Source organism: Eptesicus fuscus, chromosome 10, assembly GCF_027574615.1.
Source record: "Eptesicus fuscus isolate TK198812 chromosome 10, DD_ASM_mEF_20220401, whole genome shotgun sequence".
Lineage (NCBI taxonomy): Eukaryota > Metazoa > Chordata > Mammalia > Chiroptera > Vespertilionidae > Eptesicus > Eptesicus fuscus.
In genome coordinates, this window is record NC_072482.1 from 27957264 (window position 1) to 27984014 (window position 26751).

Here is a 26751-nt window from a genome sequence, read left to right on the forward strand (position 1 = left end):
CTTCTTCTTGTGTCTTTACATTGTCCCTCTGTGTGTGGCTTTCTTTGTGTCTTCATTTCCCTTTTTCATAAGGATACTGGTCATATTGCCCACACCAATAACCTCAGTTTAACTTGATTACTTCTTTAAAGATTCTATCTCAAAATAGGTAAGGTCACATTCTGAGATAGTGAAAGTTAGAACTTCAAAAGAGAGCCCACTAATGTAATCTATACACATCAATTACAAGGGACCAAGGCAGAGAGGAAGACACTGTGGAGTGGATCTCCAGAGGTGCAGAAATTTAGAGTCTATTATACACTCTAGCTTAGCATACCCTGTTAAGAAAAGTGAATACTCATTTGATCCTGATATCTGTACCCTTACTTAAAAATCCTCCAGTAGGTCAATATTGCATATAATATAGTTCATAGATCTTAACCCTTTGCACTCGCTTGCTTTTTTCTCGATTCCTTTATTCTACTCGGGATTTAATTTTTTAAATACCCCAGATTTTACAAAGCACGGCAGTAGAATAAAAAACTGGAGTTTCTTTTCATACAAACTTATTTATTTGGATTTTTTTATATTTCCAATTATTGATACATTCAAAGAGTAATTTTAATCTCGACATCCAAGTGCAAAAGGTTAATGTGGCATTCAATGCCCCATACTAACTGACTACCTTTGTACTTCCAATCTTTTCCTCACTCTTTCCTACCTAATGGTTTCAAATATACATTATTTCCTTCTCCTTCTCCTTTGATATTATTACTGACTTAAGAAACATCCTCTTATCATCATTTAACAGAAATAATGTAGTGTTGTACAGGCTTTGTATCCATTTCAATATCATTTGAGAGAATGTGTGGGTTTCATTGTTATAAGTCAGTCATCTTAAATCTTATTTACTGTTCACATAACCATGATCCTCTTTTTAAAAACTCACCACAATTTATTACACATCTACAGTAATTGATAAATGGTTTTCTCAAGGGTAACTGAAGATGTTTCTCATTTGTCCTAGTTTATTTGGTTCTGTACAGATCTTAGTTCAGGAGCTGCCTACTCCCAAACCAAGGTCCAAACCAACAAAATCATCATGAGACAGCTATAAGAGAATGGATGGGGTTTATGCAATTTACTTACAAATCAGGATGTAGACCATGGAGCTTAAGATTAAGGCAGTAAATGAAGAAATTTTTTTAAATGCATGGATGCATTTTTAATGGTAGGCACTTAAAAAAACTTTTAAGTTCCATATTTGAGGAGGTGAGAAGAACCTAATTTATTTCTATCTTTGTTCTTTTCAAGAACAAAGGTAGATGTTAATTAGGACTTAAAATATAATATCCTATATAATAAAAGTCTAATAGGCAAATTGACCAAATGGCTGAACAACTGGTCACTCTGACACGCACTGACTACCAAGGGGCAGATGCTCAATGCAAGAGCCGGGCTCACGGCTGGCAATGGCGGGAGCCTCTCCTGCCTCCGTGGCAGAGCTAAGGACTCCTCGGAGGATGTCCACCTGTTGCAGGGAGCAGGCCTAAGCCAGCAGATGGACATCCCCTGTGGGGTCCCAGACTGTGAGAGGGCGTAGGCTGGGCTGATGTGCCCCACCCCCAGTGCATGAATGTTGTGCACCGGGCCTCTAGTAATAATATAATATATTAATTATGTATATAATATACATAATAATATAATAATATAATAATATAATAATACAATGCAATTATATAATGTAATGTAATAATATAATTATATTATAAGATATGATACTATAATGGAAATATTTTATGATGTTTATAATATAAGTAACACGTGGTATATTTGTTGGTGTAAGACACATTTAAACCTGTAAAGAATTTTTGTGAGTTTATTTGAGCCAAACTATTGACAATTGCCAGGAAGCAAAATCTCAACATATTGGGATAATGCTCTGGAGAATGGCGATTTTTCACCTATTTTTATACATTACGATTAAAGGAGGAGATGTACATGGGTTACATGAAATCCGCTGGTGATAAATTAGGGAGGAGGGAGAAAGCAAAGCAGGGGAAACCTCTGAGATTGGCTAAAAAGTAAAATGGTAGACACATGATTCTTTTACACAGGTGGGTACCGGATAGTTAACAGTCAACAATTAACATGATAACAATACAATGAGGAAATCTGTGGTCTGCGCCTTGGTGGCATGGCTTGTGTCTTGAGGGGTCCGGAAAAAGGGAAGTTACAAGTTACCCTAACATTCCACAGGTAAGTTATCTTAGATGCAAAAAGACAATAGACTCAGTAAAGATCAAAAATTGATCTTTGGCCCCAGCTGGTTTGGCTCAGTGGATAGCACCTCAGCCTGCAGACTGAAGGGTCCCGGGTTTGATTCCAGGTCAAGGGCACATGCCTGAGTTGCTGGCTCGATCCCCAGTGGGGGTGTGTGCAGGAGGCAGCCAATCAATGATTCTCTCTCATCACTGATGTTTCTATCTCTCTCTCCCTCTCCCTTCCTCCCTGAAATCAATAAAAATATATATTTATATTTTAAAAAATTGATCTTTGTCAGGGGAGAAAGTAGCCTAGGACATGACTACCCACTATAAACTGCTTTTTAATTAAAAGGTTTTACTTTTAGACTTTCCTTTGTGGTTACTTTAGGTCATGGTTTGCAAAACTACCATGCAGGCCTTCCCTGAGTTAGGTTAGCAAGTGGCTCCTTTCGTCCACATATTAATAATGTAATTAATATGACTCATGCATTAAGCATTATAAGTATAACAGACATAAAGTATAACATCACACTGTCATCTTTGTGTTTGTCAAAGAATACATGTACCACCATCTTAATCTCTCTCGACACCTCCTGCTTATAAACACCCATGGTTTTCAAGAGTGGGTGACAAATGCATACCTATCTGTGTTTTGCCTTTTGATATACTACATACTGTTGTTCCACAGCCTAACATCATGGTTTGGTTTCATTTTCCCTTTCATTAAAAGATGAGCAACAGTTACAGTTAATTTCTCACTGAAATAGTTTTCAGTATATCTGTCTTTATACTCCACTGTATATTTCACCTGATTTAAGCTCTCCTATTTTCCTTCCTACTTTTGTTAGGGTAGAGCGACATTTTTTTGTTGTTAACTATCCTTAAAAGTAACATGTAATGAGGATAGTGAAAAAAATAGGTATTCTTGAGATTTTAAAAATGTTTCACATTTAATGTTTCTTTTAAGAACACTTTACATAATACGTTGTCATTTTTAAAACACGGAATAGGCACGTTATAGTAGAAAAATTATCAAGTCAGGAGGCAGGAGATCTGGGTTCTGACCTTGCCCTCCCACAGGCTGACAAGATGTCTACTTTCTCCTACTCTCAGCTCCCAAATATGCAAAATGAGTGTTTTGGACTGCATTATGTCTCCCCAAAATTCACATGTTGAAGTCCAAACCCTCAGTACTTCAGAATGTGGTTGTGTTTGAAGACAGAGCCTTCAAAGGAATAATAAGTAAAATGAGGTCATTAGGTGAATGAACACTCATCCAACATGACTGATGTCCTTATAAGAAGAAAACAGGACACAAATACACATTGAGGAGTGTTATGTGAAGACACAGGGCAAACACAGTCATCTACAAGCCAAGGAGAGAGGCCTCGGAAAAAAACCACCCTGCCAATACCTTCCTCTTAGACTAAATTCCTGTTGTTTAAGCCACGTCGTCTGTAGTACGTTGTGACAGCAGCCCAGCCTAATCAATACAATGGGCATTAGGGCATTATGAGTTTTCTGATGATTAGATACAGTTATGTGTTTGTAAAGCATCTGGCACATGGTGGTTAATTAATGTGTGCTAATTTTGTTCTTGCTGCTGTTAGTTTTGTTTACTGGGCAGGTAATTTATAATTCTTGTATTTATCTCATCTTGAACATACAGCGGTTCTTTTAGGATAGTAAAAAATAAATCAAATTATATTTTCTATAATTGGTCAGAAGGCACATGACTTAAAAGTTATTCATAGGTTTTGGAGTAAGAGTAGCCGAACTGTGCTGTTTTCTAACTATGTTACTTTCAGTATTTAATCTCTTTACCTTTCAGTTTTGCATCTGGGGATTTGGTTAATAATTAAATTTGCTTTTTGAAACAAAAAATTCATATATGTAATATAATTACTAGTGGACACAAAGTTGGTGTATAATAAACTGTAACTATAATTGCCGTGTTCTCATTTATTTTTTAAACCTTTTCCAACACACCCCAGGCCAGACAGCTTCTTCTGGTGCACCCCTCTGCCTCTCCCATCACCTCTCATTTGTCTTTTAGTTTCCTGGAGGAGCCAAGGACATGAGCCCTACTGCTGCCCCAGTGCTCAGACACCTGCTTTTCCCCAAGACAGTGGCAGTCTCTGAGGAGAGAAATTATTACCTAGGCAGATAGCGTTTCCCATAGTGCATTGCCCCCGACAATAGTTAAGTGCGAGGTGAAAATGCTAAGCAAATAAATGTTAAGGGTTCTGTGTCCATGTCTTGAGTTAAGCAAAGCATGTGAGACTTCAGTAAACAGGATTACAGAGATCTTAAAATGCTCATGCACATTGTGATTAATCAGGAGAGGTATATGTCATGTAGCCTTTCCTCAATTTTGTTGATAATAGACTGTTTTTTTGGTCACTTTTCTTAAGTATATGTACTTTAGACAACAGGATTTAGGTAGTTCTGGTCTAAGGAAGGTAGAATTTCCTTGAAACCTTTCCTTTAACTTCTTTTCCCAGTTTCTGTTTTCGCCTCTTTACTTTCTTCTTTATTGGTGTTAAGTAGATAACAATTTTTATTATATAATAATATATTGTCATAACCAAATAATTTACTTCAGTCTACATATTAGATAAGGATGGAGTTGTTTTAAAGCATCACTTAAAGGTGGAAGAGGCAAAACACATAACAAAAAGACACTAAATCTATATTAAAATGTAAACCTTACTAAAAATTGAAGAAGGCAAATTAAGGGCAAATGTCATTTTTACTTATCAGATTGGCAGAATGATACCTGATGTTTGTGAAGGTTTAGGAATAGAGTCACCTTTAAACACAGCTTTTGGGAATATAATATGTTAATGTTTCTATTTTGACTATGGTATAATGGATCATTTTAATTGTCTTCTTTATGGTTTTTCTGGATGTTCCAATTTTTCTAATGTAAATATATTTTATTTTGATATAAAAAATACCAGTTTTTTTTTCATTACTCTTATAAGCAGAAAATAATATGAGGCTTTTATGGCTTTTTATAATCTGCTTGTGTAAGTTTGTTGATAATGTAATCCTTATAACATTCTTTCCCCAGTACTATTTTAAGGGCACATAGAAAAGGCAGAATGGGTTGATAAACACTAATTCACATACAAGTGCATGTGAATACTAATCAGGATAATCTCTACTTTCAAATGGCAAGAACAATACCCAGAGGAAGTCTTTGCTACTTAAAAGATTAAGTGGGAAAGAAAATAAGTATATCTTACCTGATAAACAGTGAATACCATTGTCCATCATCTACTTTAATAGTAGTGTTAATGCTTTCCAATTTTGCTTCACCAGCACAGAAAAAGTGGTACTATGGGGAAAAAAGTTTTCCTCAGTTTTTCTGTGTGAAACTAACATCATATACTTACATTAGACTTTACAATTCACCAATAATTTTTCTTATTGTGTTAGTTAGACAAGAAGTCTGAAACTTAAAGAGAAGTGACAGCTCAAGGTTATACAGCTAATAACGGCTAGGATTAAGACACATAAATGTATAAATATTACATATATATATACACCATACACGTGTACACACACACACACACACACACACACACACACACACACACTTCTGGTTTCTTTTCCAGTATTGGGGTGAACCTAATTGAGAAAGGCTGCTTCTTCTGTCAGCAGGGAACAGGTTTTGGCAATTTTCCTTCAATGTATAAGACCAGTGAATGCATTCTAGAGGGTGATGTTAACGTCACAGGAAGGGAAACTTAAAGATTATGAAAGTTAACCATACACTCTAAGCTTTCCAAGGCTTGAAGATACCCATGGCTATTTGTAGGATTATTGCTAATTGGGCCAATCCTATCTAATAAAGAGGGAATATGCTAATTGACCCTCATGCTGTTGCAAAGATGGTGGTGCTCACAGCCAATAAGGAGGGAATATGCTAATTGAATGCCCCGCCCTCAAAGATGGCGGCACCCACAGCCAATAAGGAGGGAATATGCTAATTGAATACCCAGCCCGCAAAGAAGGCGGCTCCCACAGTCAGAAGTAGGCGGCACCTGGTCCCCTCAGCTCTGAGCGCCTGCCTCCCAAGTCCCCCAGTTCCCTCAGCCCCCAGCCACCCAGGGCCAGCCCGAGGCACAGGCAAGCCTCAGATGGCATCTTCCCAGCTGCCCAGGGCTGCCCGAGGCTCAGGTAACCAGGGCTGGCCAAGGCTTGTGCTGCCGGCAGTAGCAGCAGCAGAAGTGTGATGGGGCATCGCCTTCCCCTGATTGCTGGGTCTCCTCCCAGAGGGCTCTCGGACTGTGAGAGGGGGCAGGCCGGGCTGAGGGACCCCCCTCTAGTGCATGAATTTTCATGCACCAGGCCTCTAGGTGAGTTATAGTTTAAAAGGGGCAAATTATGTCTATAACTGGTATGTTTGACCAGGCATCTCTGGGAATCTCCGGAGTGGGCTGCACTTCCTATTTATCCTCTTAACAGAATGTGCCTGGATGTATACCAGTTATATTGTGGCTATTCTTTCCCAGAAGAAGGCTTTATAGTCTTTATCATATCTGCAGGATACCTGTAATCCACATATAAGTTAAAGAAAAACAGTTGCATAGTGTTTTATAACTCCTATGCATCTAGCTATATTAAACTGATATACTTAAATATTTCAAAATGTAGCCCAAAAGGAAATATAATGTTATGTATTTTATTTTTTAATGATATCTGGGCTTTGCAAAAGGTTTCTTTCCTTTATAATATTATCTGCTCCAGGTTCACTTTAAGAAATACTTTAAATTGCATAATATTTGGCCATATATTTTTCTCAAGCCCTGTGAAACTAAGTAAAACTCGGTGTTTAATTACTGAATTTTTACCGTGTCCAGTATACAACCGAAGTTACTAAAGAATACATTTAGTATTTTTGACACCAGAGGATAATTTATCTGTTTCTTATGTATAACACTTAGAAATCTATGTTGTTGGTTACAATATTCTTTTAAGCTTAAATAATAATGTACTAACCAACAATGCATGCTTGTGGGAAGAGTAGTCTCCTTAATTTGTTAAAATACTTAAAAAATTATTTCTCAGGTACTGCTAAGATAGTAATTTCTATTATCTTCAGGGGTGTCAAAGTTAAACATACATAAAATATTTAATTGACAATCCTATTAATTTTACTTACATTTTCTTTTATAATAAATAGCTCATTTATAATTGTATAAGAAACAGATTTGCTGCTATTGACTGATGACTCTGTTATCATGGATTTTTAAAGCACTTTACAAATGTCAACTGATTGTTTCTTTACAAAACAAAAGTAAAATAAAATAAAAACATATGAATTAGGAATTATCATTTTATGATTTCCACCAAACAGAGGTGGAAATAGGTGATTTGCCCTCAGCCAGGGAGACACTGTAATCTGTGACACAGTTAATGAGTTGGGGGGCTGATATTTGAGTCCCGACTATAGATGTATCTACTTACCTCCTTGTTATTGGAAAGAGACAATAAAATACTTTTTAAAAATTAAGTTTGATAAAACTTTAAAGCTTAAGTTTCCTAAAATTTATTTGACTAACAATTCTGCATGTATAGAATTTGAATAGGTCTTAAATTATGATCATTGTAAAAGTTTAACCACAAATATGTATTTTTGTTAAAATTGTAATGTAAATATATTCCCCATATGATTATACTTTTAAAGTAGATGAGGAAATTGGGGGATAGTCTGGCAAATCATAGGGGAACAAGGAAGATTTTAAAATCATAAAAATAGAATAATGCTGAAATTTCCTTCAAATCATTACAAGGAAACAGTGATGTGAGTGGAAAGAACATGGATTTCGTATTGACATAAAAGAGTAAAAATTATTGATCTATCATCTTTAAAAAAGATTGAAGAGCATGTGTAATCATACCAAACTCTCTGAGAGCCTTAGTTTGTCCATAGGAACCTTGTGACACATTTAACATGCCACATGCATTCTTCTACATGTTTATATGCCTCACTTATTTATTCACTGTATTGCATTTGCTTCATGATGTTTATTTACTTACTAATTTAAACCTCACAATGATTTGTATTAACTTCATTTGAAATTTAAGTGAGTAAATTTAAACAGAAGGCCCTTAAGTGTCTTGCAGGTCTCAAAGCTCTTAAGGGGCAGAGCTGGGATTCAAACTCCAGACAGTCTAGCTCCAGAGTCCATGTTCTTAATAAATTTTCTTACGATGGAGCCTGACACATAATTGCAATTCAATAAACAATAGTCATTATTATTACAGACATGTCAATATATATATCATTTCTTTGTCATAAAACTAAAGGAAAGAAATTCTACACCTCTCTTTACCCATTACATTTTACAATTCTTAAATGTCTTGGTTCGACCTATCATGAAGTTATTTGTATCCACGTGAAAGTGAAAGAAGTCTCCTAATCCACTATTTCATAAAATATTTTCACCCGCAGCTCCAACAAGTCTCTGGACATTCCTCATAATGTCTCTGATTGGAGATGTCCACAGTGGTGAGAGGAACTAGCTGAGTTATACACTCAGTTATGGCAGTTGAGTTAGCAGCAGAAAATGTGCTGAGAAAACATTCTGAACATGACCAACGCTCAATATTATGCTTGCTTTATAATTGCTTACATTTTGTCTCTGTATTTTTTTCTGCTCATTATAAGACTAAGGGAAATTTCTTGTTTTAATTAAGAAAAAATGCTGTAGACCAGGGATCAGCAAAGTGTATCTCAGAGGATCCGACTGATGTTTGATGACTTATTCTAGTATCTTATTCATTATGTAATTCTATTTTCTTGCTCTGCTTCCATTTGTTATTATTATTTGTAATAAATTGGAAGCAATATAAGGAGAACAATATGTGTTTTATTTACAATTGAACCTTTAGAACCTAGCAAAGTAAATGATAACATAAATGTTCAATGAATGATTGAAAAAATAAATGAATAAAAATGTTGCTACTACAAATCTTTTATATCTGTTTAATTTCTATGACCTGATACCATTTATTTATGTATATGAGTTACACTACTTCAGAAAGATGAGCATTTAAAGAAAAAAATTACAATAAATTCCTAAAATTTGCTTTAAATTAAATAAATTTAATGGCTTACCTGTAAAGTACCATTTTCAATAAATAATTGAATAAAAAATCCATTTACTAAATTTGAGTCTTGCTTGATGTAGATGAAGGTCTGAAATTCTAGGGAGATATTATTTTGTGGATTTAAAAATATATTCTGAAATTCTAGAAAGGAATCTCCATAATAACAAACACAACTGAAACCTGTAGAATCAGAAAAAAAGAAAAGTAATTTAGGTTGGGATAGAATGCTCAATAGTTGGGTGTCACATTATTAATATTAGCATAAGGTTTTCTGAAATGGCTCACACCTGACTCTTTCCTGCCTATTGCAAGCCTGGGCACCTATTTCCTTTGCTTTAGTCACAGTGACTTATCATATTTCTGTATATTGGGGCTTCATAATCAAATCTCAATGGAAGGCAGGGATGTCCAGATGATTAATCTTCAATAGTGATTTTACTTAGATTTTATGTTATAAGTCAACAGAAACAGGAACATTTCTCAAAGTGTCACTCACTGCATCTATAAATGTTGGTACAAAGTTATGTTTTATGTCATTGTAAATTTGATTGGGTTGCTACTGAACACTGATAGACATTATTGGAAGTAAAGGAATTGTCACCCTTTTGTAACAACATTATATTATCTGAGCTTCTTTAAAAGAAAATTCTCTCTCATTATCTTTCTTTTCTTATTTACCTTCTGAATGATTATATTTTAATTAGCCTTAATTTTTCAAGTAAAATATGGAGATATTTTGAGCAAAATACTTTGACAATTTCTTGTTTATAAATATATGATTAAATGAAACCTAGTTAGCTTATTTCTCTGAATAAGGTGTTAATTATTTTATATTATTAAAAGTTACTTTTCTTTGATGAACACATAATTAATGAATCACTGTTGGTTGATATATCTATAACAATGGATTTGATTATCTCTTTTCATTCACTTTCTCCCTTCTGCTCCTCCTGTGACACGTATTCACGAACACCAACTCTCTGTCCTTGAAAACTTCCAAAGTGTTTATTATTTTACAATTAATAGAAGAGATAATTTATGAAACCATTTTAGTTTGCTGTTCATCAAGGTTAGATAATTTTAAAATATTTACATTAAAACTTCTATAGATTTTATATTTTATATGGAGTGTTTTTCTTATTATAAACTTTTCAATAAAGCTAAATTTTCAAACTTGTAAAAAATCTCTAAGAAAATAATTAGCTAAGCCTCAAAGAAATTTTTCCTTTTAACCAGAAATAAAAAGGCTCAAAATACTGCCAGAAAACATTTGTGTTTTGTAGACCAAAAAAACCCAGATATATCCTTCCTCTTTGTTGATTTCAGAGAGGAAGGAAGAGGGAGAGAGAGAGAAAAAAACATCAATGATGAGAATCATTGATCCTGATTAGCTGCTACCTGCAAAACCCACACTGGGGATTGAGCCCACAATCTGGGCATGTGCCCTTGACTGGAATCAAACCGGGGACCCTACAGTCCACAGGCTGATGCTCTATCCACTGAGCCAAAGCAGCTAGGATGGATGCATTTTTTTAAAAAAATCAAGTACTTTATTAGAGAAGTAGGTCAAAAAATTGAAAATATTAAAAATGTGCTTTTAATTCTGACATTCTAATTGTTCTAGTTGTTCTATCTATGATAAAGACATATTTCTTCCTTATAAAGTTTATTTTTTAAAGCAGCCCAACAGCTTTTATTAAAGAGACTTTAATTAGAAATCAGGGCCAGACATTGAGACATTAGAATTTATATTCTTTTTCTTCTGGAGGCAGTAGTTCATTTTCTTATAACTCCTCAAAAATAAGCTATAGAATCAAATAATGTTAAAGGTGGGACACATTTTGGGAGTCTCTTACCTGATGTTAATCTGATAAAACTACTGCAAAGATTTTGACCCTTAAATAATTCTCTTATTGTAAAGTTTTAATGCTGATGTTAAAGGCATGGTGCAACAGAATTTCACATAACATTAAATAATATGAAAAGTTTTTAAACATTTATTTGAGTAAATTGGGCGTGAAGTCAAATATCCATTTGACTTAAAGTTCAAGATGTGAAAGAAGCCTGGCTGGAGTGGTTCAGTGGTTAAGTGTTCATCTATGAACCTAGAGGTCATGGTTTGATTCCCAGTCAGGGCATATGCCTGGGTTGTGGAATCCATCCCCAATGTGGGGCCTCATTATTGATATTTCTATCTCTCTCTCCCTTTTCATTCCTCTTTGAAATCTTAAAAATAAAAGAAAATGTGAAAGAGAATAAAATATTTTCGGACAAAGACTAATATGACAACATGAATACATACCAAACATTGGTGAAATAAACTACTATATATCTTTAAATGCTTTAGAAATATTTTGTCCAATCAACAATTATTAACTCAAAAAGTCTTTTAATTCATTATTTTTAACCCATGTGCTGCAAGAATTTTCAAAACACGCAATACCTAAGTATTAAGTCAGGGGCACTGTTTTCCTTTAGCTTGTCAAAAAAATGACAACAGCCAACACAACAATACCACCTAGTGTGAATGAATCAAAATTATACCTATTTATTTTGTCAGATTGGCAAAAACGTAATATATTTTTTGGTGTGCTGCAGAATTTTAGTAATTAGTTTATGTGTGCCATGAGATGAAAAGGTTTGAAAATCACTGGGCTAGTGTAAATTAATAATTCCATATACTTTTCATTATCTAGAATTCCTATATTACAAAAGCCTAATATGCAAATCAACCGAACAATGGAACAACTGGTCACTATGATGCGCACTGATCACCAGGGGGCAGACACTAAACGCAGGAGCTGCCCCCAGACCCCAGGCCAGCCAAGACAGGTGCCAGCGGGCCCCCCTTCCACCCCCTGATCACCCCACCGGTTGCCCTGCAGAAGGAGGCAACCGGCAGCGGCGGCGTGCGGCGGGGCTGGAGAGCAGGCAGTGCCAGGCTGGCCAAGGTGGGTGCCAGTGGGGGCTCCCCTATCTCCCCGCTTGTCACCCCACAGATTGGCCCTGATCGCCAGCCAGGCCTAGGGATCCTACCTGTGCACAAATTTTGTGCACTGGGCCTCTAGTTAAATAATAAATTTCTGCCTCTGGATTTTCATTTTTCCAAATAGAAGAACCTTTATCTGATTGCATGCCCTCATATTATAATTATTCCTTTGAATAAGTTTATATGCTTTTGATACAAATAACCAGAAAGCCCAATTTCAAATGACTTCAGCACTAAATAATTTAATGGCATAAGCAACAAGAAGTTCAAGAATAGGGTGGACTTCCAAATGAATGTTTATGTATGCAAAAGGTCAGCTGGCTTTTCATAAAATATCTAAACTTCTTCTGTCTCTCCATTCTGCTAGTCACAAAGTGAGCTTCAATCTGAGATTTGATTTATTCCTGATTTAATATAGTGGTCAGTAGTAGTTTAAGTGACATACTTCCTCATTCATGACCAATTCTCAGTTTCCTATAGTTTCAAAAGAGGAAAGAAGAACAGAATGAACCTCTCCTAACAGTTTAGTGGCCCAAACTGGGTCACCAATGAAGCCTTCCACTAAAGATGAGGATGGGGTCAATTCCCATTGAGATTGTGGGAATGGGTTCACAGTGGACAAAACTGCTGTTCTATTTGGAAGACTACTTCAAAGTCAAATCTCACACACCCAGATTTATGGCTTATTTCATAGTTACTCTCTGACTTTTGGATTCAAGTACTCAAAATGCTCAATTGCATTGTTCCTGGCAATTTAAATATTATGGTATTTGTAGAAATAAAGCATATTTCAAAGTAAATTATGAAATATTTGTTTCTTTCACAGATTATTCCATGGTCTGTAAGTCAATGACAATTCATAGAGCAAGTATTAATTGTATAATGCACATGAAAAAGGAAGTTTAGAAAATAAATAATACTGAAATAGAAAGCAGGTGTATGCAGTTTAAGATTGACAGAGACTTTCAGTGTAGCCAAAGAAAACTTATAATAAATATGAGCTGCAAGGAAAGCTGAAAGAGAACTAGTCAAATAGTTGAAATTTTTTTTTCCTGAAAGTAATTAACAGACTTTTTAAAAAAGGATGCACAACATAGGTGTGTGAAATTTCCCTTTTCCCAGCAAATGAAAATTGGGAAAATTCCTTTGTCACCCTCGAAAATAGGAAGTAACTCAAAATACAAGTCAAACCATTCCACTCTCCTGCTTAAAAACCCTTTTTGTTGCCATTTGCCGATGATATAATTTCTTAGTATTTACTCTGTGTAGAATCTTTCCAATGCTTTTTTTTCCCTTTTGTCTTTTAATGTGGAGGATCCTTCCTATACTCATCTGTATTACCAGTTCTGCATTATCCTTCCCGTACATGGGGTCTGTTTCTGGGATCAGTATCCTATTTATGTTGGACAGATTGCCAACCCCAAACCAAACAAACACTAACTTAAATAGTAGAGCTTTATGATAAGTCCGGACATTGGACTGGGAAAGTCCTGCATATTCTTCTTCCTCAGGACTGTGTTACTTACTATTTGTCCTGTGCATTTTGATATGAATATTAGAATCAGTTACAAGTCCAAAATCCTATTGAATTACATAAAATTCTTATTAAAAATTCATTTGAATTCCATTGATTTTGTTAAAAGCATGTAAGTAATTGGTGTCTTTGTGTTACTTTATCTTCCGGTACATGGGCATATTATATGTATCTATTTTACTAGGGTTTCTAAAACACTTTTAGTATAGTTTTATAACTTTTTTCATAAAGGTTCCATGCATATTTTCTTAAGTTAACTTCTAGAAAACTTAGGAATGTATTGCTATTTTAAATAGTTTTTTGGAATGTTATATATTTAACTCATTATGTTGGTATATTGAAATTCAACTGAGTGTTATATATTAAACAACCTTGTTGAACTTTCCTATTTTTAATAATACCATATCACTTGTGAGAAATGAAATTTTTTTGTTCCTAATTCTTAAACTCATTTACATTGCCTAGGACCATCAGGACAAACAATGAACTGAAATAATGATAAAGAAATTATTTTTTTTTTTTTTTTTTGTTTTGATTTTACAGGGAAGGCTTTTAAGTTTTCATCTTTGAGTATAATGCTTTGCTCTTCTTTTATAAGTGAACCTTTTAACTCATAAAGGAAGCTCATAAACTTGGTGGTTGCCAGAGGGGAAAGGAATGGGGGTGGGCGAAATGGGTGAAAGGGATCAAAAGGTATGAGCTTTTAGTTATAAGTTAAATAAATCATGAGGATGTAATGTATGTACTGCATGGTGACTATACTTAATGATATTGCATTACATATTTGCAAGTTGCTAAGAGAGTAAATCTTTTTTTAAATATATTTTTATTATTGACAGTATTTCAGATATCTCCCATTTTCTCCCCCTTTTCCCCTCCCAGTCCCTATACCACCTCCACCCTCAAGACGAGAGTAAATCTTAAATTTCCTTATCACAAGGAGAGAAAAAAGAAAACAAAATTGAACTATGTATGGTGATAGATAATAACCAGACTTATTGTGGTGATCATTTAGCAGTGTATACATATATAGAATCATTATGTTGTATGCCCGAAACTAATATAATGTTACATGTCAATTATATCTCAATGAAACAAAATCAACACAATGCCAGCTGGAAACAATAATGCAAAGCTGCTCGGGACATAGAAAAAAGATATCAAAGGTTATGAAGAAAAAAGAAAATTTCCTCTTATCCTATAGTCTAATTGTCACCCTCAAGCTATGTAGGAAATTATCAGTTTTAATTCTTTACAATGTCAGATTTTACTGATAGATAAGAAGAGAAACAGAGGTATAAATAGAGATAAGCCATATCTCACCTTATTCCTAGCAATTAGCTTTTAATTAAATATAATTTTCAACTCTTCACCTGATTTTTCAACATTGTCATAGGTTTAAGACTATTTTTGCTTTTAACTAGCAGCTGAACACAGGGAGGAGTACAGAAGAAAAACACACTCATGCTTCTCAAAATTGAGAGACAGATATATAGATAAAAGGAAGACTATGCAAGTAAACATGAATAGATAAGGTAATATATTACAGTGAAATGTGAAATGTGGAAAAAATGGAGTCACTTATGTTAAGAGGCTTTAAAATGGAGCCAGGAGGCCTTTAAGGAAATGGGTCTTATGCACATTCTCACCACATAGAATGTGAACTTTTGAACTGGGCAAAAGAATACTAGTAAACATTCTAGAATGCTGCAAAAACACCTACCATTCCTCACAGAGACAGACTTTTACTTAGGGATAGCTTTAACAAGCAGTCACATTAGCCAAAGTTAGCTTTCTGCTTTCAGCACCAATTAAGATATTTTATGAATGGTCTAAACCAGGCGTCCTCAAACTATGGCCAGCGGGCCACATGCGGGTGTTTTTGCCATTTTGTTTTTTTACTTCAAACTAAGATATGTGCAGTGTGCATAGGAATTTGTTCATAGTTCTTTTTTAAACTATAGTCCGGCCCTCCAATGGTCGGAGGGACAGTGAACTGGCCCCCTGTTTAAAAAGTTTGAGGACCCCTAGTCTAAACAAACCCCTTTTGTCTCCCAGAGGGACACAGTTTGGGTTGTTAACTGAATATTGCTATTCTTTTAATCCCAAATAAATGCTTTTCTTTGGTTTGCTTGATTGCTGTCTCTTCATGATTTAGGTTAACGACATACACACACCATCCTCTATAATAAAACCCTAGTATGCAAATCGACTGAACGGTGGAATGACTGGTTGCTATATTGTGCACTGACCACCAGGGGGCAGATGTTCAATGCAGGAGCTGCCACCCTGATGGTCAGTGCTCTCTCACAGGGGAAGCATCACTCAGCCAGAAGCCGGGCTCATGGCTGGCAAGCGCAGTGGCAGTGATGGGAGCCTCTCCCACCTCCGAGGCAGCGCTAAGGACTCCTCAGGGGATGTCTGCCAAGGGGTCCTGGACTGCAAGAGGGCACAGGCTGGGCTGAGGAATCCCCCTGCCCCCAGTGCATGAATGTTGTGCATTGGGCCTCTAGTATAAATAATATATATACATATAAACTGTATGCACACAAACATACACACCCATTGAGTGCCTTTAATTAATTTGTCCATTGTGAGTGGTTCTTCTGTGTGAATATTTCTCCTCAGGCACAACAGGTTAGATGATTTATTTGGATAATAGCTACTTTAGGAAACTCTAAGTAGACCTACAGGCCACTGTCATTTCAATATGCCTTCTATTGATATGAAAGTTCATCATTTAACACAAGAAACAAGTCATAAACCACACACATATGTCAAGTTTCCTCACTTATTTGTACCATGTGGCATTTTTAAAGCTGCTTCCAAGTTCTTTTGGAATGAAGTATGGAATAGAGAAAAAAGAGACAATATGTTTTTCAATTTGCAAGTGCAGGGGAGATGGTTTACATGCCAAAAAAGTGGCATTTTCAGGGTGGAGGTGAGCAGCCAGGGACCGATACATGGTAAGTATCTCAGGAATGGCATACATAAAAAGTTGAGAAAAAAAGCATGTGAAACACAGAGCTTTATTTCCTCAGACCAATTTTGAAAATACCATGCCTTACTTTTTTTTACATTCTAGTGACTACGGAAATTCTAGTGGTTTAACAAAGACATTTGTATTACTGGAAAAATAATCTGGTTAAGAACAATAATTCTAATGGTAGGAATATTGAATTTGGACTCATAGAACTTGAATGGAAATTTAGTAGCTCATTAATATGCAAATTTGGGACACAAAATGACATTTTTGGCATGTTTTAGGTTTTTTTCCAGGGCACATAATTTGCAAGTTCACTCTATTTTTGATTTTGGTGAAATGATGTGGAACTCATACTATTGAATAAAAGAGCTAACTTGTCTTTATCTTTATTAGGCAAAACAATTAAATTTTTATTCCAGAAAAATATTGATATTTTACATCATTTATCTATATCTGTAAATGAATGAATGATCAAACATTTAAAAATAACTATTTGTTTATAATAAGCCTTTAAAATAAGTCTATTATTAAAATGTCTCAAAATCATAATAATCACCTACTTTTTCTATTTTTCCTAGTATTAAGAAACACATTTTTACTTCACCATGTTGAGGACTAATTTTTTTAATGGCAAAATGACACAAGAATATTACCGGTGATTTAACCATGGTTCATCAACCGGTGATTTAACTATGGTTCTGCAACCTTGGTACTTGAGTTCTGGCTAAGAAAGAATTCAGAATCAAGAATGAAATACAAGCAAAAGTTTATTTGGAAAGTCACAGAGGTAGAAGTAAGCAGTGAAAGAATTGAGCCAGCTGGGCTGTGTGGGCTCAGGAAACAAGTTACAGAGGTAAAAAAAAAAAAAAAAAAGGGCAGGCCCTTGGGGCTTAGGAGAAATAAAACAAGGATACACATGCCTGGGGAAAGGAGAGAGGGGAGGCTTGGGCATGCTCCAGAGAATGCTGAGCTGGATTTCTGAGAGGCTTTTAAAGCTGGGGTTTTAAGGGAGGTCCCAGGGGGGAATCTCAATTCAATATTCATCAGCTTTCCAGGTGTGTCCTTTCCGAGTGGTGGTCTCCACTGATTGGTCAGCACCAGGGCAGGGGTTCATTAATCATCGAATTGCTGCTTTTCTGGGTCTGGAGCTTAAACAAACTGAGGCCTATATGTTAGCTGTCGTTTCACCAAAACTCTGTCTCCATGGTCAACAGAAGCTTTGTTCCTAAGATTATTTGATACTAGAGGCCTGATGCACGAAATTCATGCAAGGGGCTCAGCCCTCACAGCCCCAACTGCCTCTGCTGCCTCGTGGCCCCGTAGCCCTGCTCCTCAACCCACTGGTCATTCCAGAAGGTCATTCCAGAAGGTGGTTCAGCTGTCCAGTCTAATTAGCATATTAGCTCTTTATTATATAGGATGGGTCAGAACCTCATTGTCCTGAGGGCTTAATGCTTGCGTGGTCATGCAAGGGCTTATATGGGAGTCCTATGAGGTTATTCTCTGGCCCCCTTGTTCCTCCTCTAAGGTAGTCTATCACATGACTAGCAACATACTAAGGGAGGAGAGGTTACCCTGGGGATGAGGTCCCACCCTACAATTGTCCCTTGGTAGGCACCCAGGGCTTTCTGCTTAGCCCACTGTCCTTGCCCTGCTCATGCCTGTCTAATTGCCTACTACAATAAAATACTGTAACTTAAAACACATCTTTTTAATTCCAAAGTTGTTTAAGATACAGATGTATTGATTTAATTTCATTTGAGAGATATAAACTTTAAAGAATAAATTGCAATAAAATATATGAATTTCCTTGGAAAAATGTCTTGTAAAGATTTGAAACTTCTCACCATCTGGATGTCCTTGTACATTTCTGTGGGCTATGTAGGAAATCCTGACATATTAAGGTTAAAAATTAGTCCAATTTCATTAAAGGACTGCTGGGTATGTCATCATATAGGCAGTTTGATGAAAAATGTATCAATTCTAAAAGAGTTAATCAGTAGGGTTTTTATTCTACTTTTACTCCCACTTCTAGTCATCTACTGTTGTCATTTCCTAAGGCTTTTGTAGATTCTGTGCTATGAATCGCCATGCTCCTCTACTTTTCATGCTGCCAATTTTAGTTTCCAAATTCTCAGGTCTATTTAGCCTGATTCCATTTATCCAAAAGCTTCCTAATTTTTATGTCTTTCTCTGCTACCACTATCTTTGTCCTAGTGGATTTCTACCTTAAAAAATATTTTTCTCATGATTTGTGAGATTTCAGGAGGAAGTGCAGGTAAATTTTTGTGATTAATTCATCATCTTTAATTGGAATGCTAATTTTTTGTTAATCTACACCTTAAAGTTAGAAAGGCTACAGAATTATTTACATTCCTACAGAATTTATTCTAAGTATAGTTAATTCTCAGTTTTAACCTTACAGGTACATCCAAAGTATATGTGGGCTCTGTCATATCCTATCAGGATTTTATTAGTTTGATCATTGGTTTGTTGAAATTATAAATTTATCAATATATTCTAGGCCCGTAGAAGCTGCCCTTCTTATAGGGAAGCATTCTATAGCATGACACATTTTATTACTTTCTATCTACATCTATAAATATTACTTAAGCTATTGCTGATGCAGGTTGATCCTTACATTTTAGAGTCTACTCCCTTTAAATAATATATTTTAATCCAAGGCTTCATATAATATTGTGAAGCCAGTTGCAACCCTTGGATATATCTGCTAAATTAAGGTTTTTGATTTTTGGAAGTTATAAAAAGGTGGGAATTATACAATTAGATGCATAGTATGGTTTAAAATATAAAAATACAAATCAAAGCTATTTTGGTTCCTTGTAAAAGCAGTGTGTTCATTGTAAAGACTATGTCACTATGGATGTAGCACAAAATGAGATAGAGATTTCTCAGAGTTGCTGAATATTTGCTAATTCTAATAAGAAAGTGTCATAATTGAACAATCAGATTCCATTTCCTTGACACATTCTGGGATAATATAGGGCTAGATATGCCTAACAGTATCTACTACTGAAAAAAAATCAAATGTTAGCTAAAATATTTTATTTTTTAAATTTATTTTTTATTGTTGATAGTATTACAGATATCTCTCATTCCTCCCTCTGCTCCCCTACCCCCCATTTACCTTCCTCCTCCTAACATCTACTCCCCACGCCCAGGTCTTCACTACCCTATGCCCATGTCCATGGGCTATAAGTATATACATTCTTTGGCTTATCTCCTCTTGTCCCCGCAACTGCACATTGAGGTATGTCAGTCTGTTCCATGTCACCATGACCTGACCGGGAATCAAACCGTGACCTCCTGGTTCATAGGACGACACTCAAACACTGAGCCACACCAGCTGAGTGCAACACTCCTTATATTAAGATGTTCTGGACTAGACCCCAAAATATTTCCTCTAGTGATAAAACAATTTGAATTTTGTAGTCAGAAAACCTAGATTCAATTTAATAACTGTGAGACTTTGATTATTTTACTGAGATTTTTGATTATCCTCAACTACAAAATAATAGAGCATTTGTGTTGTCCTAATTGTACCTCTCCTAACACATGTAAACTGGGCTCTGTTTGGTCACAGGGAAAGAGCAAGGAAAGCATTCAAGGACAATGCAAGGCCACAACTACTTTAAAATTCAGCTGTTTCTCCTAGAGCAGTGATGGCGAACCTATGACACTCATGTCAGCACTGACACGCGTAGCCATTTCTGATGACACGCGGCCACTGAGGCGGCCACATGCAGAGGATGAAACATTTGCGAAATAATGTTTTTTTCCTCAAAGTGACACACTACCCGAGTTATGCTCAGTTTTTTGGCGAAGTTTGACACACCAAGCTCAAAAGGTTGCCCATCACTGTCCTAGAGTCTCCTGCCATGAGGCAATGGCCAATAGAAAAACCAGGTAAGAAAACATGGCTTTACAAATACCTTTCTTTTTTCTTTACATTGAAATCAAGTCAGTAGTTTACTATTGTGTTTGAATTACCAAAGACATTCTTGTGTTCACAATCCTTACAACTCTTTCCCAATGTCTCCCTTAATTTTTCAACTTTTCTCATATCTATTATGTAAACTTTATGTTTTGCTTCTTCAATCCATAACTCATCTGCTCCTCAATATACTCCACAAATAGGGTTTACCTAGTAGGTTGCTATGAATACTAAATGAGAAAAATAAAGTACTGAGTACTTAACACTGTCTCTGGCACAATCCTAGTCAACTATTATGATCATGATTGGATCCTAGGCTCATTCTGACACCAGTCCTGTTATACCAAGCAACTCCCCTAAATCTTCAGCCCCTAATTCCTCTTCTTTAAAATGAGAATAGTAATAAAACCTTCCCTTATTTTGCAAGCCTCTTACATTACTGTTCTGAACTTTAAAAATGAAACTCACTATGACAGTCAGTCCAGGAATCCTTTAGTAGGCTCTCCTGAACACAGATAGTTAATGCCTCCTCCTTGCTCTCTATGCAAGCTGTCCTAATGTTCTCACTGCCTTAATTTAGCTACATACTTGCATGTATGTCTTTAACACTGGATTACAAGCTACCTTCACATGTGTCACATTTCAGATGCTCTGTGGTCTGCTTCATGAATATGTGAATGAATAACAGGAGGACACATGGTAAATTAATGTTCTTGTTTCAAGTAAGATGCCTGCTTCCCCGATTCTAGATTTGGAGAAATCTTTCAGTGATGGGATAGTACAGACCCTCCCCAGGAGGTCTCTGGGTGTATCTACAGTGATGTAGTTAACTCACAGAGAGTGAAAAAGGAAAGATATATTTTTATTTCTTTAAAAAGCCTCTATTAATTGAAGAAATGTGTTCAGCTTGAGCTTTTTTGGTTCCCCATGGCTTCTTATCATCTCAGAAGACCCAATCATGCTAGCCATTTGGCTCTATAGTCATTATTGTTGCCAAAGAGACACAAGCCAATATCAGGTTAAAATAATTTCTTTGCCTCAAAGATATACAAATGGGTCAGGATGGAACACTCACATATTTTTCAACTCTTATACATGTTTTTAAGATTTGCCGTAAAAAATTAAATTGCATGCTCAAAAGCATTTTGCATTTAGCCTACATAACTTACATAGGACTGAGCAAATGAGATCATTCAATCTGTCACTGACTTCAAATGGTTTAGGGAAGGTACAGTTCTATGAAGTGTACATGTTAAATCTACCCAGTAGTGAGGTTTCAGTACTACAGAGGGAATGGGAACCACTCATTGGAGTAAAGGGATATAATTCTCCAACATAACAAATACAAGAGCTCTATCCCCCTGTCATGCCTGCCCTTTTTTCAAGGGAGTCCTCTGTGGGTGGCTCACCAAGCCCCTCACCCTGGATCCCACTGATTTTCCAGTGCAAATTGTACTTCCTCCCCTGCGAGAGCTCTATTTATTGCACCTGTTATGTGGGTTTGTTTTTGGTTTTCCAATTAAAGTCGATGTTTTCTTATCCTCTCTCACCCTAGGTGTTTATTGCTGCACTTGCATCCTTATTTTTATGCCAGTACACATGTACTACCTAACCTGCTGGGGAATGAGCTACGTGAACACAGGGACATTTCATATTTTATTTGAAATTCCCTCCCATTAACTGATATTGTCAATTATTTTTAGAGTCTCAACAGCATAGACTTTTATAACTGGAAGGAATGTTTTTATATAATCACTTTAAACTCATGTTTTGTGCCTGTAGTCTGTAAACATTTTGGTCCCCGATTCACTGTCTGATGACTAATCTTCAAATGTAACTGGAATTATGCTTTGCTTTCCTTCCCACATGTTTCACTGCTAATCCCTCTCTCCTTTCTACTCATTATTATTGTGTCAGAGGAGATGTATTTCTGAAGCTTCTGCTTACAATTCATAATTTTATTTTTTTTTACTAGAAACAATGGCAAATCATGGTATTATTCATAAGTATTTCAGGAACCTTACAATAGAGCCAATGGGCCAGCTGAGAAAATTACTACTGGACGAAAACATGGCTTCAAAAGGAAACATATGTTCCATGTTTGATAATATGTGGTTTGAAAAACAAACAAATAAACAAACAAAAACCTTTGAAAATCAAAGTAATGTAGAATATAAGAAATGTTTTAGAACTAATCAGGGCTCTCTTATTTGCTGGCTGAATGGGTCAAACAAGCCATGACTTTTCAATATTCCCTCTTATCTGTAAAAACAACCTTTTATTTTTACCCTGGTTATTACTTCTCTTCCCATTTATACTTTGGCAAAGTGTCACATGCTGTAGTTGGTATGCACATGCCCCTTTGTGCCTGTTTGCATTCTCTCTACTTGGTGGAATATTTTCTACCAATTGTTTTCTTAGCAAACTGATATATTTTTGTCATCTCAATACAAATACTAAATTTTCCTATAAAATTGATCATGGATTCAAAAGGGCACTTAGGTGGCTTTATTAGCTATATTTGTATTATCTTTTGTACATACTTCCATTAATATATATTTTGAATAACATTTACTTTTCAAAATTGTTCTCTTCTCATTTGAATGGAAAATTTTATGGGCTAGAACTGTGTATTTGTTTCTTTGTAGCACAGGACCTTGAACAAAATACATAATAGATGCTTAAGAAAATTAGTTGCGTTAATGGAAATAAAATGATTTAAGACAGTTTTAATTTTTCAATGTGTTTAATGTCTTTCTATACTCAAAAGCTCTAAAAGAAAAGATATTATTATTTGTATGTGTGATATTAATTGAGCCATTTGTCACTTCTTTCTATTTGATGACTTGTTGATAGTAATAACTCATATTTATGTAGTTTACTCTGTGTCACATAATGTGTGCTTTGCAAGAACTATTTGATTTAATCTCCATTATAATCATATTAAGTATGCACTGTTGTAATCACAATTCAAGTTCAGAAAACTAGAGCTTTGAGAGTGTATATATATGTATTTAAGTCAATATGTAATGATAATAATTGATTTTATCTTAACTGCCTTATGAATTTATAAGGACACAAATGTAATGAAGGTAATTTCATAGAAATATTATATTTTCAGGGTTCTATAATGGAAGACTACGTAAAGCTTACTCTTTTTATATATAAACTAATTACAGGCAATATTACAGAGTAATGTAACTGTACTAGATAAGATATTCCTAGAAGTTTATTAATGTATCTCACTTACTGAAATTATGTTTAATAGTTTCCTTATACTATCAAAATAATAAGTCAATACAGTGAAAAATGAATCTTTAATAATATTGTATAGTAGAAAGTGCTTTGCATTAATAATTAAGGGATTAGCATAATAGTTCTTTATGTTTCTAACTAGAGGCCCAGTGCATGGATTTGTACACTGGTGGGGTCCCTCGGCCTGGCCTGTGGGGATCAGGCTGAAACTGGCTCTCTGACATCTCCTGAGGGGTCCCAGATTGCAAGAGGGTGCAGGTCAGGCCAAGGGACCTCACTGTTGCATGATCAGGGTAGAGGAGGGACCACGGGAGGGCTCCAGGACGTGTCTAGCCTATCTTGCCCAGTCCCAATCAGGGCCAATCAGGGCCATCTCACCCGATCCCTGATTGGGGTCGATCTGGGCCAGCCAGCCAGGGAGGGACCAAGGGAGGATGGGCATGTGTCCAGCCCATCTTGCCCATTTCCAATCAGCCAGACCCCAGCAGCAAGCTAACTTACTGGTAGGAGTATCAGCCCCCTGGTGGTCAGTGCGCATTATAGCGAATGGTCGAATGGTTGAACGAATGGTCAGACACTTAGCACATTAGACTTTTATTATATAGGATAATAGTGTAGCTTTCATTAGCTCTTGTCTGGACTACTATAATAACCTCTGTACCTGACCTCAAGATCTAAGTGTCTCCTTGCATTCTTTTCACTGTTGTAGGTATACTTTTGTAAAATAGTTTTGATGATGTTATTTTCCTACTCCATGATATTGCCTATAAGATAAATGCCAGCTTCACTGTACAATTCACTGTCCCATCACACTAGGAAAAGCATCATCCCCTGAACATGTCTTAACTTTTTGGCTTTCTTCAAATTTGAGGCCACTTGCTTTGTTTTTGAACTTTAAACTTACCTTGGTCCATAGTACCAACCCTATATTTAGAGAGAATTTAAGGTATGTTAAGCCAGGTAAGTTAAACTAGTTTCTAACATTTTAAAAAGTTCTATTGACACTGTATTAGATATCTAATTCTGTCTTAGGTGTTGAAACTATCAGGATAGGCTAAATTATCCTATATAATAAAAGCCCAGTGACCGAACAGCAGAACGACCAGAACAACTGGTTGACCAGTCGCTATGACCTCACTGACCACCAGGGGGCAGAAGTTCATCGCAGGAGCTTCCCCTTGGTGGTCAGTGTGCTCCCACAGTGGGAGCACTGCTTGGCTGACTGGGATGTGTGGCATTCCCACAGCCGGCTGATCCCTGCAAGTATGCCCCTCCCCCCACCAGTGCACGAATCCTGTGCACTGGGCCTTTATTCCTTCAATAACAAAGAACCCCCAAATATCAGTAGCATAATACAACAAAGGTTTATCTTTTGCATCTTCTTACTTTGTGCAAAGGGAATGAATTGACTACTGAGGTCCATGGAGAGTTCTGAAAATATTTTGAGCAACAGCAGTAAAAATAGAGCAAATGTGTTGCTACCAAGGTGGAAATCTGAAATGAAGCATTTAGGTGAGCATTCAGATTGGTGTGAAAGTCAGTCTCATGAATCCATTGTCATGCTTCATACAAGCATGTGCAGAAATTATGGGCAAGCTTCTATAAATAAGCAGTAATAGCACTAACTCTACATAAAAATGTTATCTTATTCACTTTCTCCAATGTCTACTAAATACTACCAATAACTCATATAGCATTCAATTGAATTTAAAGAAATGTCTCATATTTCATACATAAAATATGCAACCTACCCTATGGATTTTAACTATTCACAGCTATACTGCCTGCTATAGTAAATATCAATTATTTATTTTGAAATATGTCATTATACAAATATATCATCATATATAAATTAGGCTAATGGATAGCTTTTCTGATTTAAAAGATGCACTAACAAATTTCATTTCAAATCACAAACAATTTAGCTATGGGCTTTCTTGTGAACTTAATAAAAAAAAAAACACAACCCTTTTTCCACAGTAATTCTTAGCCTTAAAAATGGAAAGAGTGAAGTAAAAGTTAATCTTACTGCAGTGTTTTCATTCAATAAATGTTGATCATACTACATCAAACTTGGTAGCTAAAAGGATAACAAAACATGAACTATATTCCAGAATTAAGCATTGATTAGCAAGAAGAAAAGTGAAATATACAGATTAAAATGTCAGATATTGAAGTTCTCTGCTGTTTCATTACTGTTGATAGCAGTAAGCATTATAAATCTCAGATTTACCAGGCAGAATGTCATGCAATTTGTCAAATCCAGTTTAGCTAAAATGAGGTTTGTTGCTTACACAATCAACTTGTTAATTCAGTTGGCACTTATTCTACTGCTATTGCATAAATCCTCAACTATAAGCTACAACATACATTTTAATTTGCTGGCCAACAGATTAAACAAAGACATGTATTCAATCAAGTTGTGCTGTAGTTACACTGATTATTGCCATCCAATTTTCCACAAAACTGTTTTTTTTTCAAGTTTTGATTCAAATTAAAGTCTGACTATACTACATTTCCTCTAATAATCTTGACATCTATTATTCTGTGTTGTATACATAATCATAATTCTTGAGAAAGTGCAATATTTCAGGTGAATAATTTTCCCTAAATCGTATCTAATGCAGTACTTTTGAAATCATTGTAATAAACCTTTGAAAA

At 35.7% G+C, this 26751-nt stretch overlaps 1 protein-coding gene across 1 annotated transcript in view; it reads right to left on the reverse strand.

The window, feature by feature from the left end:
* The window catches only part of EYS (eyes shut homolog), a 1391558-nt gene that overhangs the window by 565543 nt on the left and 799264 nt on the right, over positions 1-26751 (reverse strand). Inside the window, 2 exon segments of the mRNA XM_054722350.1 lie at positions 5498-5589; positions 9379-9551. Of these exon segments, the coding sequence (XP_054578325.1) occupies positions 5498-5589; positions 9379-9551 (265 nt within the window).